This window comes from Botrytis deweyae, assembly GCF_014898535.1.
Source record: "Botrytis deweyae strain B1 chromosome Unknown BDEW_025, whole genome shotgun sequence".
NCBI lineage: Eukaryota > Fungi > Ascomycota > Leotiomycetes > Helotiales > Sclerotiniaceae > Botrytis > Botrytis deweyae.
Window position 1 is genome coordinate 160,902 of NW_024066232.1, and position 13,780 is coordinate 174,681.

General features: G+C 38.9%; 3 protein-coding genes across 3 annotated transcripts; all 3 read right to left on the reverse strand.

Annotated features, from left to right (window-relative positions):
• Nucleotides 1-4,838: 4,838 nt before the first annotated feature.
• On the reverse strand, nt 4,839-6,292 carry EAE98_008975 (uncharacterized protein). The gene is made up of 3 exons (XM_038956596.1): nt 6,087-6,292; nt 5,751-5,958; nt 4,839-5,524 (listed from the first exon to the last, which is right to left on the reverse strand). Exons 1-3 carry the CDS (start codon nt 6,127-6,129, stop codon nt 5,074-5,076), a joined length of 702 nt encoding a protein of 233 aa, XP_038806966.1. The 5' UTR covers nt 6,130-6,292; the 3' UTR covers nt 4,839-5,073.
• An 803-nt stretch (nt 6,293-7,095) lies between these two features.
• Nucleotides 7,096-8,715, reverse strand: EAE98_008976 (uncharacterized protein; the record flags this gene model as incomplete). Its single annotated transcript, XM_038956597.1, has 4 exons — nt 7,096-7,296; nt 7,346-7,730; nt 7,780-8,130; nt 8,183-8,715. The coding sequence occupies 4 exons, from the start codon at nt 8,713-8,715 to the stop codon at nt 7,096-7,098; spliced, it is 1,470 nt and encodes a 489-aa protein (XP_038806967.1).
• Nucleotides 8,716-10,052: 1,337 nt separating this feature from the next.
• EAE98_008977 (uncharacterized protein) lies at nt 10,053-12,793 on the reverse strand. The gene is made up of 7 exons (XM_038956598.1): nt 12,395-12,793; nt 11,817-12,132; nt 11,691-11,764; nt 11,557-11,641; nt 11,292-11,498; nt 11,002-11,238; nt 10,053-10,924 (listed from the first exon to the last, which is right to left on the reverse strand). Exons 1-7 carry the CDS (start codon nt 12,428-12,430, stop codon nt 10,584-10,586), a joined length of 1,296 nt encoding a protein of 431 aa, XP_038806968.1. The 5' UTR covers nt 12,431-12,793; the 3' UTR covers nt 10,053-10,583.
• Between the last annotated feature and the right edge of the window lie 987 nt (nt 12,794-13,780).

Here is a 13,780-nt window from a genome sequence, read left to right on the forward strand (position 1 = left end):
ATTATATTCTATAATAACTATTAAAACATCTATTATTATTACATAAATTTATATTACATTCTTTGCATCCCTATACACTCTCATACCTCTTGCCTTCCCATCTATAATTATTCGATATTTCCCCTAAAATCACTCTTTCTTGACTATAAAATTAACCTTTACAAGCTCGACACTCCCTTACTTTATCCATATAAACAAATTGATGTTGAATAAATAATATAGGGGAATAAAGTGAAGTTGTTTGAGTTTCTTTAAATCTTCAAAAATGAGCTTTAGGTCCAAATTCGACAATCAATCCATCAACAATAGATTTTCGAAAATCATCATACCGAAGAGATTTCGCTTTTTCGTCTTTCAAAACAATCTCTTTTTGAATCAGATAGCAATTCACTAAAGCAGTAACTAAAAGCCATTGTTCTAAAGCTTGATGGCCTCCATATTGTTGTCGTCGATTCCCTGGCCTGGACGAATGTAATTGATCCCCTATATCGACACTATTTATATAAAAATTATAGTTATCAAAAAGAGTCGGAATAGGTAATTCTTTTAGTGAATCATCTCCGAATACTACTCTAACTGTTTTAACTCTCGAAGAGGTGGATTTCGGTTGTTTTTGTATTTTATCGACAAGAGTTTTCCTATCATATACCGTAGATTGAGCTAAAACCAGTATATTGTCTTTCCATGTTACAAAACAGATTTTATTTAAAGGGAATGGGATAGAAAAGATTGTTCCTTATAATATCTTATTCTTTTTAGCATCTTGTTTTTTTTTTAGAACCAACTCTTTATGAATATCAGAATTCGGCTGGTATATCCCTGTCACTACATACCCTGAATGACGCATATACTCCAAAAAGTTGCAGGAAATGAAGAGATTATCAAGATAAATATGATATAAAGTTTTAGATAACCTTTATACCAAGTGTAGAACTATCGCTTACGTTTTATTTATAGGTTTTTCGTTTTTTGTTAACCCTAAAAGAGGGGGTATCATTATACCTACAGGATTATTCTTAATACCAGTTTTATATCAATTCTATATTATAAAGAAGTCTCGATCTGTTGTTACCCAGACCTTTAATTCTGTAAAGATAGATTTATTTTTAATAGTAATGATAAAACTTGATCGACCACTATACCGCACCATACATTCGTCAACTGAAATTCGACCCTGAGGCCTCTATATTGAAAGATTGACTTGTTGAATATAATCTGATAATGAATCTACCTAGGAAGAAACATATTAGTATATAAAATTCAAATTGAATGGCAAGCTCTTACTCTTTCGAAAACATCGCTTATTCCAGGGAGTCCAATACGATACCTCATATAAATCTCCTCGAACCTTGCCCTTGATATGAAACAAATAAAAGGGTATTTATTAGATTCCTCAAATTGCTCCCAATAAGTTTCAATCTTAAATTCGATATACAACATCATATATATACGTATGTTCAAATACAAATAAACCTTATCTGTTGTTGTAGAATACCATAAAAATACTTACGAATTCGAAAGTTCTTTATTTTTCGGTATTCGCATATATAAATTCGTCTATTCTACAATCGATTCCATTATTTTTAAAGGAAAGTAAAGATAAAATAGATTGAGTACATCATAACCTCGAATATTGACTGGTAGGGATAGCTTTCGATCGAAATCGACGAATTCCATAGATATAAAGCCCCCCCCTGTTTTTGAAGTTGGTGTAATATCTAAACATAGTGTTCCTGTATCAGTTGAATTAAATTGTACATCAATTGGAGGCATATTGATTGAATAATCGCGTATACCGTATTTGTTGTTTTATTGAATATCAATATCACGAATTATTATTTTGATGGTTGGGCTCAGTGCACGGGCCACATATGCCGGCCGTATTCAGCGGTCTAGGGGATATATTAATAGCCTAATATAACAAAAGAAATTGAAACTTATATACAAGCCTGTTAACTATATTTTCATACAAAATCTTCTTACCTTATAACCCCCAAATTCCTCAAACCTTTACCAATTCTATTTCGATCCTGATTTGATATCTTCATTAACTACATTACACCATTACCAATCTACAAACATTACAACTACAAATACAATCACATAATTATTATTGTTTACCACTTAACAAAAATACATTATTTCATATCAATAGTTAGACTATCTACAAAAGAACTCACTAACTACTTTATTAAGAAAGTCTATTGCTTATACAATACACCCAATAATATCGTATCTAACAAAGACTCACAATTTATATCAATATTTTGAATATATCTCTCCAAACACTTATCAATCACCTTAAAACAATCTTCCTCGTTCCACCCCAAATCGAACAATCAAATAAAGAGATTTAATACCATAATAGAACAATACTTACAAGCTTTTATAAACTTTTACCAGAATAACTAATATAACTAATTACTATTAATAGAGTTTGCATTCAACAATATTATTTCAGAAACTACCAATATATCCCCATTCTTCACTAACTATAATTTCTATCTACAATTCGAAATCGAACCCTCCTCACCTATCCCACCAAACCTTTTATACTAGCAAAAGCACAAATTCCTGAAAGCCAACAAGATCGCAAATCGGTTCGATACCATTTTAACGAAACTGAAAACTTTAGCCACCCAAACTATTTAGAAATACAAAGATTACACAAACAAAACACACACCGATACCCCTCTATATAAAAAAAGGAATATAATATAAATTAATACTAAGAATATAAAAACTAATTAACCTATAAAGAAAAGTAATAATAAATAAATCAAACCTTATAAGATTCTAAAAATTTATAAACATACCTGCCTACTCCAACTACCCACTACTTTCAAAATCTTTCCAGTATTTCACAATTCACTACTCAAGCCACTCTATAATTCAATTAGATTAATCGGCCAAACTATAATCAATAAAACAGAATCCTATTATAACCAAGATCAAATCCTAGAAAAAGATAATAATACAAATGAAGAAACCGAACAATAAGAATTCAATAAATTACTTGATTATTATAATAAAAACAGATTTCATTATCAAGTCAAATGAAAACATTATCCACTATTATAATAACCAGCCAAGAATCTCAAAGACCAAAAAGAAACAATTATTACATTTTACCTAACAAATCCAAATAAACCGGATCCGTCTATATAGATAGGATTCAAAAGGTCTATTATCTCAAATAATCCTATATCAAGTATAATTCCAAAACAAAAACAGAATAAGCTAAAAAAGAATAACTAGCTAATCATAAGCCTTAAAAGAATTCACTTCAACCCTATAACAGAAATCAGAGTTTTCTAATATTATCCTAAGAGATTTTAGATTCTTATTTAATCAAATTTGCTATCCATTTAATTTAAACACAATAATAAGCTAGCCTTACAGATTAATTCCTTATTACAACTTTACCGAAAATTAACAAAGTTAGCCAGATTGTATTTTAGCTTGCTTAGAACAAGCAAGCCCTAAAAGGGAAATACTATCACAATGCCAACTACATTGCCTTCATGCCTCAAACATACACCATTAGTATACCCTACTTCCTATAAGAGGGCCTTACCCTTCCATAGCTCTTCCACCCTTATGATATAATATAAGTCTTTACCCGTACCTTAACACTTATTTAAGTTAATAAGTATTATTTATTAAATAAATAAGATCTAATAAGTGAAATATACCGAAATAAATCGATCCGAACGCATCCTTAACAACATTATAAATTTCTCCAAATAAATAAGAAAACGAACCGAACGCACCCTAAGTAATCAACACCCAATCCATCAATCAATACAAAACCTTCAAATCAATCCATCCATCCCCATCCCATCCATCCCTACAACCATCTCTCATTTCATCTCCTCCCATACCCATACCCATACCCAACCAACAAAACATAATCTAAACCTTTATATCTCCATAAAAACATCACATCACATCATATCATAACTAACATATCATAACATATCATAACTAACATATCATAACTAACACATCATATCACATCACATTATATCATAACTAACACATCATATCACAACTAACATATCACATCACATCATACCATATCATAACTAACATATCATATCATAACTAACATACACAAACTTAGGAATTCCTTATATTATTCAAGTTATTTAAATACCTACCTACCCAAATTATAATAAAATAATCCCGCTTATCGCTTATTTTCCTTCTCCTTTCCCCTCCTTTCTTCCCCTTCCTCCTTCCACCTTTCAAATTCCAATTCCCAATTCCCAATTCCACCACAACAGATACAGATACAGATACAGAGAAACCATACCACGGGTATTGTATCACGATAGCAAACCAATCAATTAGAATTGTTATTACCATCATTCCTATTCCCATCCCCATCTCTATCCTCATCCCCATTCTCAATCTCCTCCTCATCCTCACCTTTATAAACCAATTCCAATTCTTGATTCTCACCCAAAACCTACTCTCATCCCATCATCCCATCATCCCACCATTCCATCATCCCATTATCCCCATAATTCTCTCCATCTCTTATACTTATACCCCCTCTTCACTCACCTCCCCCCACCTTCCGCAACCCCAACAAACAACCTTATTCTACTCCCCCTCCACAACCCTCCGTCTCATACCACCTCACCCCCTAAGCCCTCTAAGCCCTCACCTCATCCTCATCCTCATCCCTCATCCCTTATCCCTACCCACTCATCATCCACGTAATTTCACAATCCACCTATCAATAGAAAAACAACTACAACCCCATTTCGATCACATCGAAATCCAAAGTCAAACCATCAAACATTATATCCTCACATGAACCATATCAAGAATCAAAATATTTCTCAATTCCATTGTATTTTCCCTTTCTCAAATAAAAAATGACGAAAACTCCCAGTGGACTATGTACATTTTGTACAGACTCTTGAACCCACCCCACCCCATTGTCATCCGCATATCCATCCATCATTCCATCAATCCGTCTATCCATCCATCTGCAATCTAAATCAAGCAGCCATGAGATTCTCCAACCTCTCAACCCCCCAACCACACCATACCAACCATCTACTTTCTGTACCACATCCTAGTGATCTTCGTATGTCTCATCTTCTTCTGCAGTTGGAAGATTCCGTACATAAGTGCCTCACTAGTTGGCGGACAACCTGGCACATAAATATCGACCGGAACAATACGATCACAACCTCTTGTAACACTATAACTGTAATGATAATACCCTCCACCATTCGCACAACTTCCCATACTAATCACCCATCTTGGATCTGGCATTTGATCATAAACTTGACGAAGAGCAGGAGCCATCTTATTGGTCAAAGTACCAGCTACAATCATAACATCGGATTGACGAGGAGAAGCACGGAAAATGATACCAAGACGATCTTGATCGTAACGTGGGGTTGAGAGATGCATCATTTCGACGGCGCAGCAGGCGAGTCCGAAGGTCATGGGCCAGAGGGATCCTTGTCGTGCCCAATTGGCAATTTGATCAAGTGTGGTTCTGTTTGCGTAATGTTAGCTTTTGTTCTCACATTCCTTTTTTTGGTCGCCACTTGAGCGGAAAGGTCCCGAAACATAACAAAAGTCCCAAGTAAAGCGAACACTCCAAACAAACGTATCTCTCGCTCTTTCCCTAACATTACTCTCAACCACATTCCTTCCCTTTAATCCGCCCAGCTGTCCCCACACACTCATCAACCAACGCCCAGATGTAAGATCAAACTCACAAAGCATATTGCATAACACCCTTCTTTCCCTCTTGACTAGGAAGAAGCACTTCTCTCCTCTCCTTTCCTGTAACACTCAGTTTGAGATTTCCTCTATCCGCTGGATGTCTAGTTTCCATTGCCTGAACTTGTGCTTGAGCTGGCTTGGTTGCGCTGTTGGAGATTGCTGCTAGGGATCGATAAGGGAGGAGGGATGAGGTGGGCTTGGCTGTTCATTGTGTTAGCATTGGGTATATCGTATAGTCGATACCATGATCAGTATGAAAATTCATGATTGATTTCGCCATCAGTGTATTGGCAGCGAAGAGGCAGAGGAGGGTATAAAGCAAAACAAACCTCTCAAAGCCATTGCCCCCGCAGATCGTGTAGTCTTGAACATTTTGCTCGTCTTGCCTGTCTCGTTCGTCTTATTCTTTGGAATCTTATTAAATCTCCCTCCTTTCAATTAATTCAATTGAGAATAACACAAGGAAAGGAAAGATAGAGGGGAGAGGTCGGTGTCGGGAATCCCGTAGCGTTCTGAGGTTACCAGTAAGTCGTCGATGTCACTAAGGTTCAAATTATTGATCTCGGTTGATTAATTCAAAACTGGTGATTGGTCGAGATCACGTGGCTTATTTATGCCATCCTTATGCTTGCCGCCACCACCAAATCATCGAGACGAGACGGTAGTTTCAAGATATTGTAGATCGACAAACGTGGTTTTAGCATCCAGATTGTAAGAATTACCTAGGTAGACATACTCATTTAAATTCACCAAAACAATTCATACGAAAAATAAAACCTCAGTCTGGCTTGCACATCAACGTTATCATCTTAAGTTTTTGTCTATCCAAAAGTCCAAACCATTGCAATTCCACCATCATTCTCCATTAAACCCATTCCTTTTCCATTAACTCTAGCAACATAATGATAAAAATACAACATGAGTAAAACCAACAGAAAGACTAGGCTTTGGACCATATTTCTTCTGGCCGAACATACCTAGGTGGTAGGTAGGTATATAACAATCTCCCTTCGCGCTTCCTGGCATCATACCTAGGTATGCATTTCAGACATTCGCTCCAACACTCCAACTGCCGTGCCACTCTGCTTGAAAACGCTCACCCTAAGCTCCGGCAATGATATCACCACGACCTTTAGTATTTGCTCGGACTTCAATGCTTGAATCTCTTCCCGACTATCCCACACAACTTGCCGAATACCCTCACATAGGTATGTATGTAGCACAACAACACAACAAAGTATATACTACAAGGTAAAAAATCGAACACACAAAACAAAATGAAAGACTTTTCAATTAAAGTCCTGTAGACCCTGCGTCATTCCAAAAGCCAATCCACATTTATTGGCCAGATTTCTTAGCATTTTCCGCCATAGCCGCATCAATTTGTGCATCGACTTGTTCTTCATCAACTTCATTTTCATCAGGTTTGAAATTTTCCTTTTCGCTTCTACCACGTGGTGAAAGTCTCTCATCACTTTCCTCTTCACTGCTTTCACTTCCTTGTAAACTATCACGATTGGTTTGGCGACTTCGAGTCATCTAGAAGATAAAGTTAGCTTAAGTAGATATTAAGAATTGATTAACTTACCCATGATCGTACACCGCCAATAAGACCTAAACTATATCCTGTTGCAAAATCACTACCCGGACCTGGACTATCATTTCTTGGAATTTCCAGGCGGCGTGTAAGATGTTGTAGAGCAGATGGGCTTGTAAGGGATCCGGTACTATTTGCATCGAAACTGTGCATGCGTGCGGGACTACCGGGACGACTGGATTGCCAGAATTGTTTCAACTCTTTGCCCAATTCTTGACCAGTAGTACTCCAATTCGTTCGGATAGCTTCTCTCATCTCTGCAACATGACGTTTTAGATCGAGTTCATTCTTTTTGAGCCATGATACGTTAAGCTCCTGTCTTGTTGTACCCCGCTTGAATTGACGTGCAATATATTTCTCATAATCTCGAACAATCCTGCGTAGATGTTAGTAGTGATTTGGGAAAGAGAGAATCAAAGACATACTTTGTAATGATACCAGTCGTGCTGACACCCTCAGTTCTCTGCGTAACCAAGAATTTTCCTTGTTCCTTGATTGGTTTGTAAATATCGTCTCCCTCATCAGCTCCATATGGAAGATCGTCATGCGCAACGTAATCAATCCTTTTCTCTGCTAGAAATTCAGGAGTAACAATCCATGGGCAGTTCTCAACAACCTCATCCACCCATTTGCAATGTCTTACAGTCTCAGCTCGCTCTTGCCCAGATAGAACTGTAAGTCCCTTTCTCTTGTGTGTTTCCGCATCTCCTGTAACCCCGACCAACAAATAAACGTCTGGGAATGCCTTTTTAGCTTGTTCAAGCTGTCGCATATGTCTGCCATGAATTAGCTACAACTTTCAAGTCCCGTAGTTTATAGAATACATACCCAAGATGAAACAAATCAAACACACCATCCGCATAAACACGAACTGGTCTATCAGCAGGTGGTGGATTGGTTTTGTATCCAACTGGATCTGTCAATTTTCCAATTGGTGGTGGGGCCATTGACTGTGTGGTTTCTCCTTTCTCTCCCTCTTGTTCTGGCACTTCTTCATCTCCCTTGGAAATACTTTTTCTTCCTTTCTTTGCAACTCTGTTCGCAATGTCTGTGCTGCCTTCAGTTGTGTCCGATGGTTCACCTGGATCTCGCGCATTGTCGGATCCATTTACTGCGACTTTCTCGTGTGTAGATGAGCGAAGACGTTTGGCGGGTGGGTTTTGAGAGTCCATGGAGATAGTCTTTTTGTGACTTGAGCTACGTGTTTCTCTGCTTTCTGGAGCTGTGGATTCGCCATCTTCACCAGATGCATCTCTTGAAGAATTTTGTAATTGATCGAGTGTTGAGGATTTCTTGGAAGATGAAGCAGTAGCAGTACGCTTTCTCTTTCCTACACTTCCGCCAGATGATGGAGAAGACATTTTGAAATTTAACTTTCAATTTGAAAGATAGACTCGACTGACAGAAGGGGAGATTGAGACAAGTCGATTATAAGCTTTCGCGTTTTTGTGTTTAAATTGTAGGTACTGTGCTGTGCTGTGCTGTGCTGCGCTGTAGGTACTGACGGTACCTAGTTCTTTGACAATTGGAGGAGCTTCCCGAATTTAAATAATTTTGACCAGGGTTTCTTAGTTAGAGGTGGTTGGCCGTTGATGTAATCCTTCTTTTAGGATTGTGTGGTGGACTAGAGAAATTGATATCAATGCAATGCAAAGAAAGCTTTGGAGGTTTGAGTAGGTAGGGTAGGTATGTCAAGAAAGATTATCACGACGACGATAAATGAAAAAAAAAACGAGTTATGCTTTCTTTCTCTTCTCTGAGGGAGAAAAATCAAAAGTTTATGTAAATTTGATGAACATTGAACATAAACATAATATGAGTTTGTAATAAGTTGATTGTTTGGACTGGAATTGTCTTGTTGTCCTCACATTGAGCTAGTTTTAAACTAAATCATTACTAGGTAGGTAGGTAGGGACTTGTTCTGTCTCTTCTTCCCTTGAAAATTCACAAACCAGGTTTCTCATGAATGAGGCGTTCTTTGAATTTCCCAATAAACCCGGGAATTTCGATATCGTCATTCCCATTGCTATTATCAAGATCAAGTCAGAGGAAGCACGTGCGACGCTAAGAGAATATGAGTGATCGATTGGTTCTGGTGGTTATGAGGGATGATTAGGTAACCATGGAATCTCATAAAATCAAATATCTATCATCTACTCGTCGCTAGATAATAACAAAGAGACGGTGAACTTCCTCCCTCCTCTCAAGTCCTCTCAAGTCCTTTCCCAATGAAATCTCACCTCCTCAACCCACCAACATTATCATATCAACCCATACCTACCTAACCTGAAAGCATTTTTTCACTCTGCAGTTCCGCCCGTTCGTGGGGTAACTACCTCCCTAGCTCCCTAGCAACTAGGAAGGAAAGCTCGGAAACTTTTATATCATTGCAGGCAGTATTATCATTGACCGCATCTCTTAGTCTCAAGGGTAAAACATACTCTTTCTCCACTTCAAAGCTGTGACCTATGATCTATTCCCCCCCATCTACTGCAATGCAATGGGTCCAGTCCAAGTACAAAGCAATGCCAACGATTCGATTCCATTCGATTAGACACTTCATCACTCTGCTAGCTATCTATTCGCTACGTCTTTGGAGCCACCTTGGGGCGTAAAAGAGGGGGCCATCTGCAACTTAACAAACCTGCGAACATGCAAACACATTCAATTTAGAAACATTAGATGAACTCGTAAAAACGCTTTGGTCAGGAGGATGTCAATTGATAATTTTCAAGGTACATTGTAACTCGGCCTTAGTCTAGAGACCCTTCCTATAAGAGATCTGTAATGTAAAATTGAAGAAGAGAAAGAAACGGACTCATCATCATGATAATATGACTCGCTGAGTATGAAGATCGTAAGTTCAGAAAATTTCATGTCGAAGGAGAAGCCACCACACCCTGGGCATCTCTATCATGTTTACTAGATATAAAGTTTTCATGACCTTTATACCTTCCCCACTCCATACTCCCCATTTCCTCCCAGCAGTCATGAAGATTTGCAGGAGACATTGCAATGCGTGAATTTATCTCACGTTATGCTTAGAAAAATGCACACAATTCGCAACCCCTTCTATTCCAGATATCGTCGCAAAAATAGTCATTCATCAAGATGAATCTGATTTGCATAATTTATCGAGTCATTAACATCTTCATTTCAACATCCTCCCCTTCCTTCATCTTTCACTTCATAAATCTTGAAAGATATACCAATTATACCCAAATTACTCCTACTTCTCTTCCGCTTTGCTCGATTTTGGTAAAACTTCGTCTACGACTGCCTGATACTTGGGCTCTTTCGGGTCAATCTTTTCGGGTAGGGCATCGGATTCGGGAACTTCGGAATGAGGCTGTCCCTTTGGGACTTGGCTGGCGAGATCCTTGTCTTCCTCACTATGATCGAACATCTCTGTATCATCGGAATCAGTGAGGACTTCTGTACCATCTCCAAGAAGAATGATCCGTCCACGTGGGTTCCCACCGAAAGACTTAAGCTTCTGGTCCATATCAACATCATAGCCACTGTCACTATCATCAAAGTTATGATGAACACCAGGTCCACGAAATTCAGCTATTAAATGTGTTAGGAAATATTCTAATATTGGAAATCAGCGGAGTACTCGCCATACTCCGGAGGGGCACATGGACCATCTCCATTCGCAACACGCTTCGCGATTTCATCGTACCACTCTTCCTTAGTCTTGCCGTTCAAGAGACCAATAACAATCATGGTCATGTTATCACAACCAACACCACCAGTTTCCGAATTGGATGCTAAACAGTTATCCATCATGTTCTCGCAGATTTTAGATAAATCTTGCTTGGCAACAATGCCTCGTCGAACAAACTCGATAACAGCTTGGGATGATTGGCAATCCCAGATACCTAAAGATCGAGTTAGCCTCGTTGTTCTCATTGACTCGTCGTAAGCTACTGACCATCACAAGCGACCACTAAAAACTCGTCATCGTCTGTAATATCGTGTACAGTAACATCGGGGAATGCAGTGACGATCTGCTGCTCAGGCGAAAGCTCTGCGCTCTTTTTGAACTCAAAGTCACCAATGGCTCTTGATAATGCAAGGTTGCCATTGACACGACCGAAATCGACGAAGCCTCCAGCCGCATTAATTCTGGCTTTTTCGCCTGCACAGATGTATATTAGTATTTTGTGCAGTCCATCGCCAATATCATGAGAAGCTACCTTCGTTTTGCGGCTTGTGGTCGAATGACAGAGGCTTGGCGCGACCCTTGACTCCTAAAACGCTTCTTGAGTCTCCGGCGTTTCCCTTATGAACAGTAAGCATATTTCGGTGTCTTTTGCCTGATATAACCTACCACATAGATCTTCTTGTGCGAAATTATGCCAACGGATGCGGTACAGCCAGAAACTTCCTCCTCGTATCTTGGATCTATGACTCAAATCAGTATTCCTGTATGGTAGAAGGATGATGTTGTTCTAACCCATCAAGATTGCTCTGTCTGTTGCAAGGAAGCCATCCTTCAAAGCTTGTTCAATATCACCCTTCTGGAATGCTTCCTGTTTTGCGATGATCTGGTGTATATTTTCTCCTGCAAAAAGTGCGACCCGGTCTCCTCCATGTCCATCGTAAACACCGAAGAATGAGAGTCTGCTATCGATTGGAGCTGGCTTCAATTCCTGTCCTTTTGTATGTTGTAAATCGAGGATAGTCGCGTGCGCGTCCTCCATGCTGATTCTCCATCCCTGCATGGAAGAGACACCATAAAGTAATCTCTCATCGCCTCCGGTAGCTGAATGCTAATAGAGAAAGCCATGTTAGTAACCATAGGCAGTGGTGGCAGAAAGAGGTTGGCGGTGGAATTGCAGCTGAAAATCGAGTCTTCACGGAATATTTTTGTAGGAAGGTTGTGCTCATTGAACAAATTACATAGAGTCTCTATATTACTGCGCGACGCAGAAGTATTTCCACGCCAGCATGTCATACCAGGTATGCGATACCTTGGCACGAAAGACCGGCGCCGACAATGACACAGTAAACAGATAAAGCGAACAAACATACCTTCTCCACGACGGGCTCCGAAAGAGTCTGACCCATCTTGAAGATAGATCTCAAACCTTTCTACAGAAATCCGACAAACAATTCAGATCCTTCTCTCAACAAGATTTCGAGATCTTCGCGTGGTGTTCCTTGACAGAGATTGCAAAGAGGTATGGGTGGGATGCGGGGTCGTAATTTTCTTGGTAGGGAAGGCGGAAGAGGTTATAGATAGAAGAAATACCTTGGTATTATCTATAAGAGAAATAATTATCGAGATCTGGTGGATTGAAAATCTTATTTAATGGGAATGTAAAGATTTGGGTAGAATTGTCTTTATTCTTTTGCAGATCGCGTGCAGTTTTTTGGAGGAGGGAAGAGAAAGGTGATGTTACTAAAAATGACGCTTTCTTTGCCTTTTCCTGCCTTGCCTTGCCTCTTTGCCTTTGGCTTGCTGTATTAACGAATCCACGGAGCAGAAGAGCAAAGGACGCTAAGGGAAGCTCGCCTATTTATCCATAAAGAGTAATAAACCGTGATAGAGTGGGGGGAAATAGGAAGGATCGATTCTTTTGGTAGGGTTGGGTAAGAAGGGAGGGAAGGTATAATTAAGGTGCGTATGAGTGAATGGGAGTGAATGTGAGCTTGTTTTTCGGGGTAAATGGCTTGGTAAGAAGACCTCGGTGTAGGTAGGTATATGTAGGTATGTGGTGTGGGTAGACAGCTAGCTAGCTAATTGGTGGTTTTCACAAAAGGGTTTTGTTTATTGTATTGTATCTAGTATATCTAAGACCTACCTAGCTACCTAGGGTACATGGCGCAAAGGCTCATAGGATATATCTTTCCAATTTGCATTCATCTCTTTCTGCATCTTATTCCATTCGAAGATGCTAAGGTTAACATCGTGAAAAGCTACCAGACCCTCACTCGACTACACACAAGACACCACATAATGAAATCTCAAATCTTCGAGCGCAGCGAGCTATGGGGGTTTGGGGGCTTGCCCCCATCAATTAATTGGTAGTCAATAACAACGAATGTATCTGGTAAGGTTTCAATGATAGTGACGGTGAAAATCCTCCCACCAGTGGCAATCTAACCCATAATAGACGAGTGAGTATCTTCAGAAGCTCAAACAGCGAGACCCTCGAAAGCTTGAACATCATGATTACACCTGTGGCTATTCAGAACCACAATCGAATATATATACATGTAAGACCATATCTCGTTTTTACAATTCTGATCTTACTGACGGCTACGACGTTCTTGGAACATTTTGTCATATGCGTTCTACCAATTGATATCTATCATAAGGTCATACTATGATACTGGTACCTATGATAAGCTCTGAACTTATCCACCTACCTGGTAGCAATATTTGTCATTGGAATTCCCAACCTACATTTATCA

Coding starts and splice junctions, on each gene's coding strand:
- EAE98_008975 (XM_038956596.1), bottom strand. CDS start 6,129: ATGTTCAAGACTACACGATCTGCGGGGGCAATGGCTTTGAGAG. Junction 5,959..6,086: donor GGGGGCAATGGCTTTGAGAG/GTTTGTTTTGCT, acceptor CACAATGAACAG/CCAAGCCCACCTCATCCCTC. Junction 5,525..5,750: donor GGTGTTATGCAATATGCTTT/GTGAGTTTGATC, acceptor TTACGCAAACAG/AACCACACTTGATCAAATTG.
- EAE98_008977 (XM_038956598.1), bottom strand. CDS start 12,430: ATGGGTCAGACTCTTTCGGAGCCCGTCGTGGAGAAG. Junction 11,765..11,816: donor AGACAGAGCAATCTTGATGG/GTTAGAACAACA, acceptor TTTGAGTCATAG/ATCCAAGATACGAGGAGGAA. Junction 10,925..11,001: donor GCGTGTTGCGAATGGAGATG/GTCCATGTGCCC, acceptor CACATTTAATAG/CTGAATTTCGTGGACCTGGT.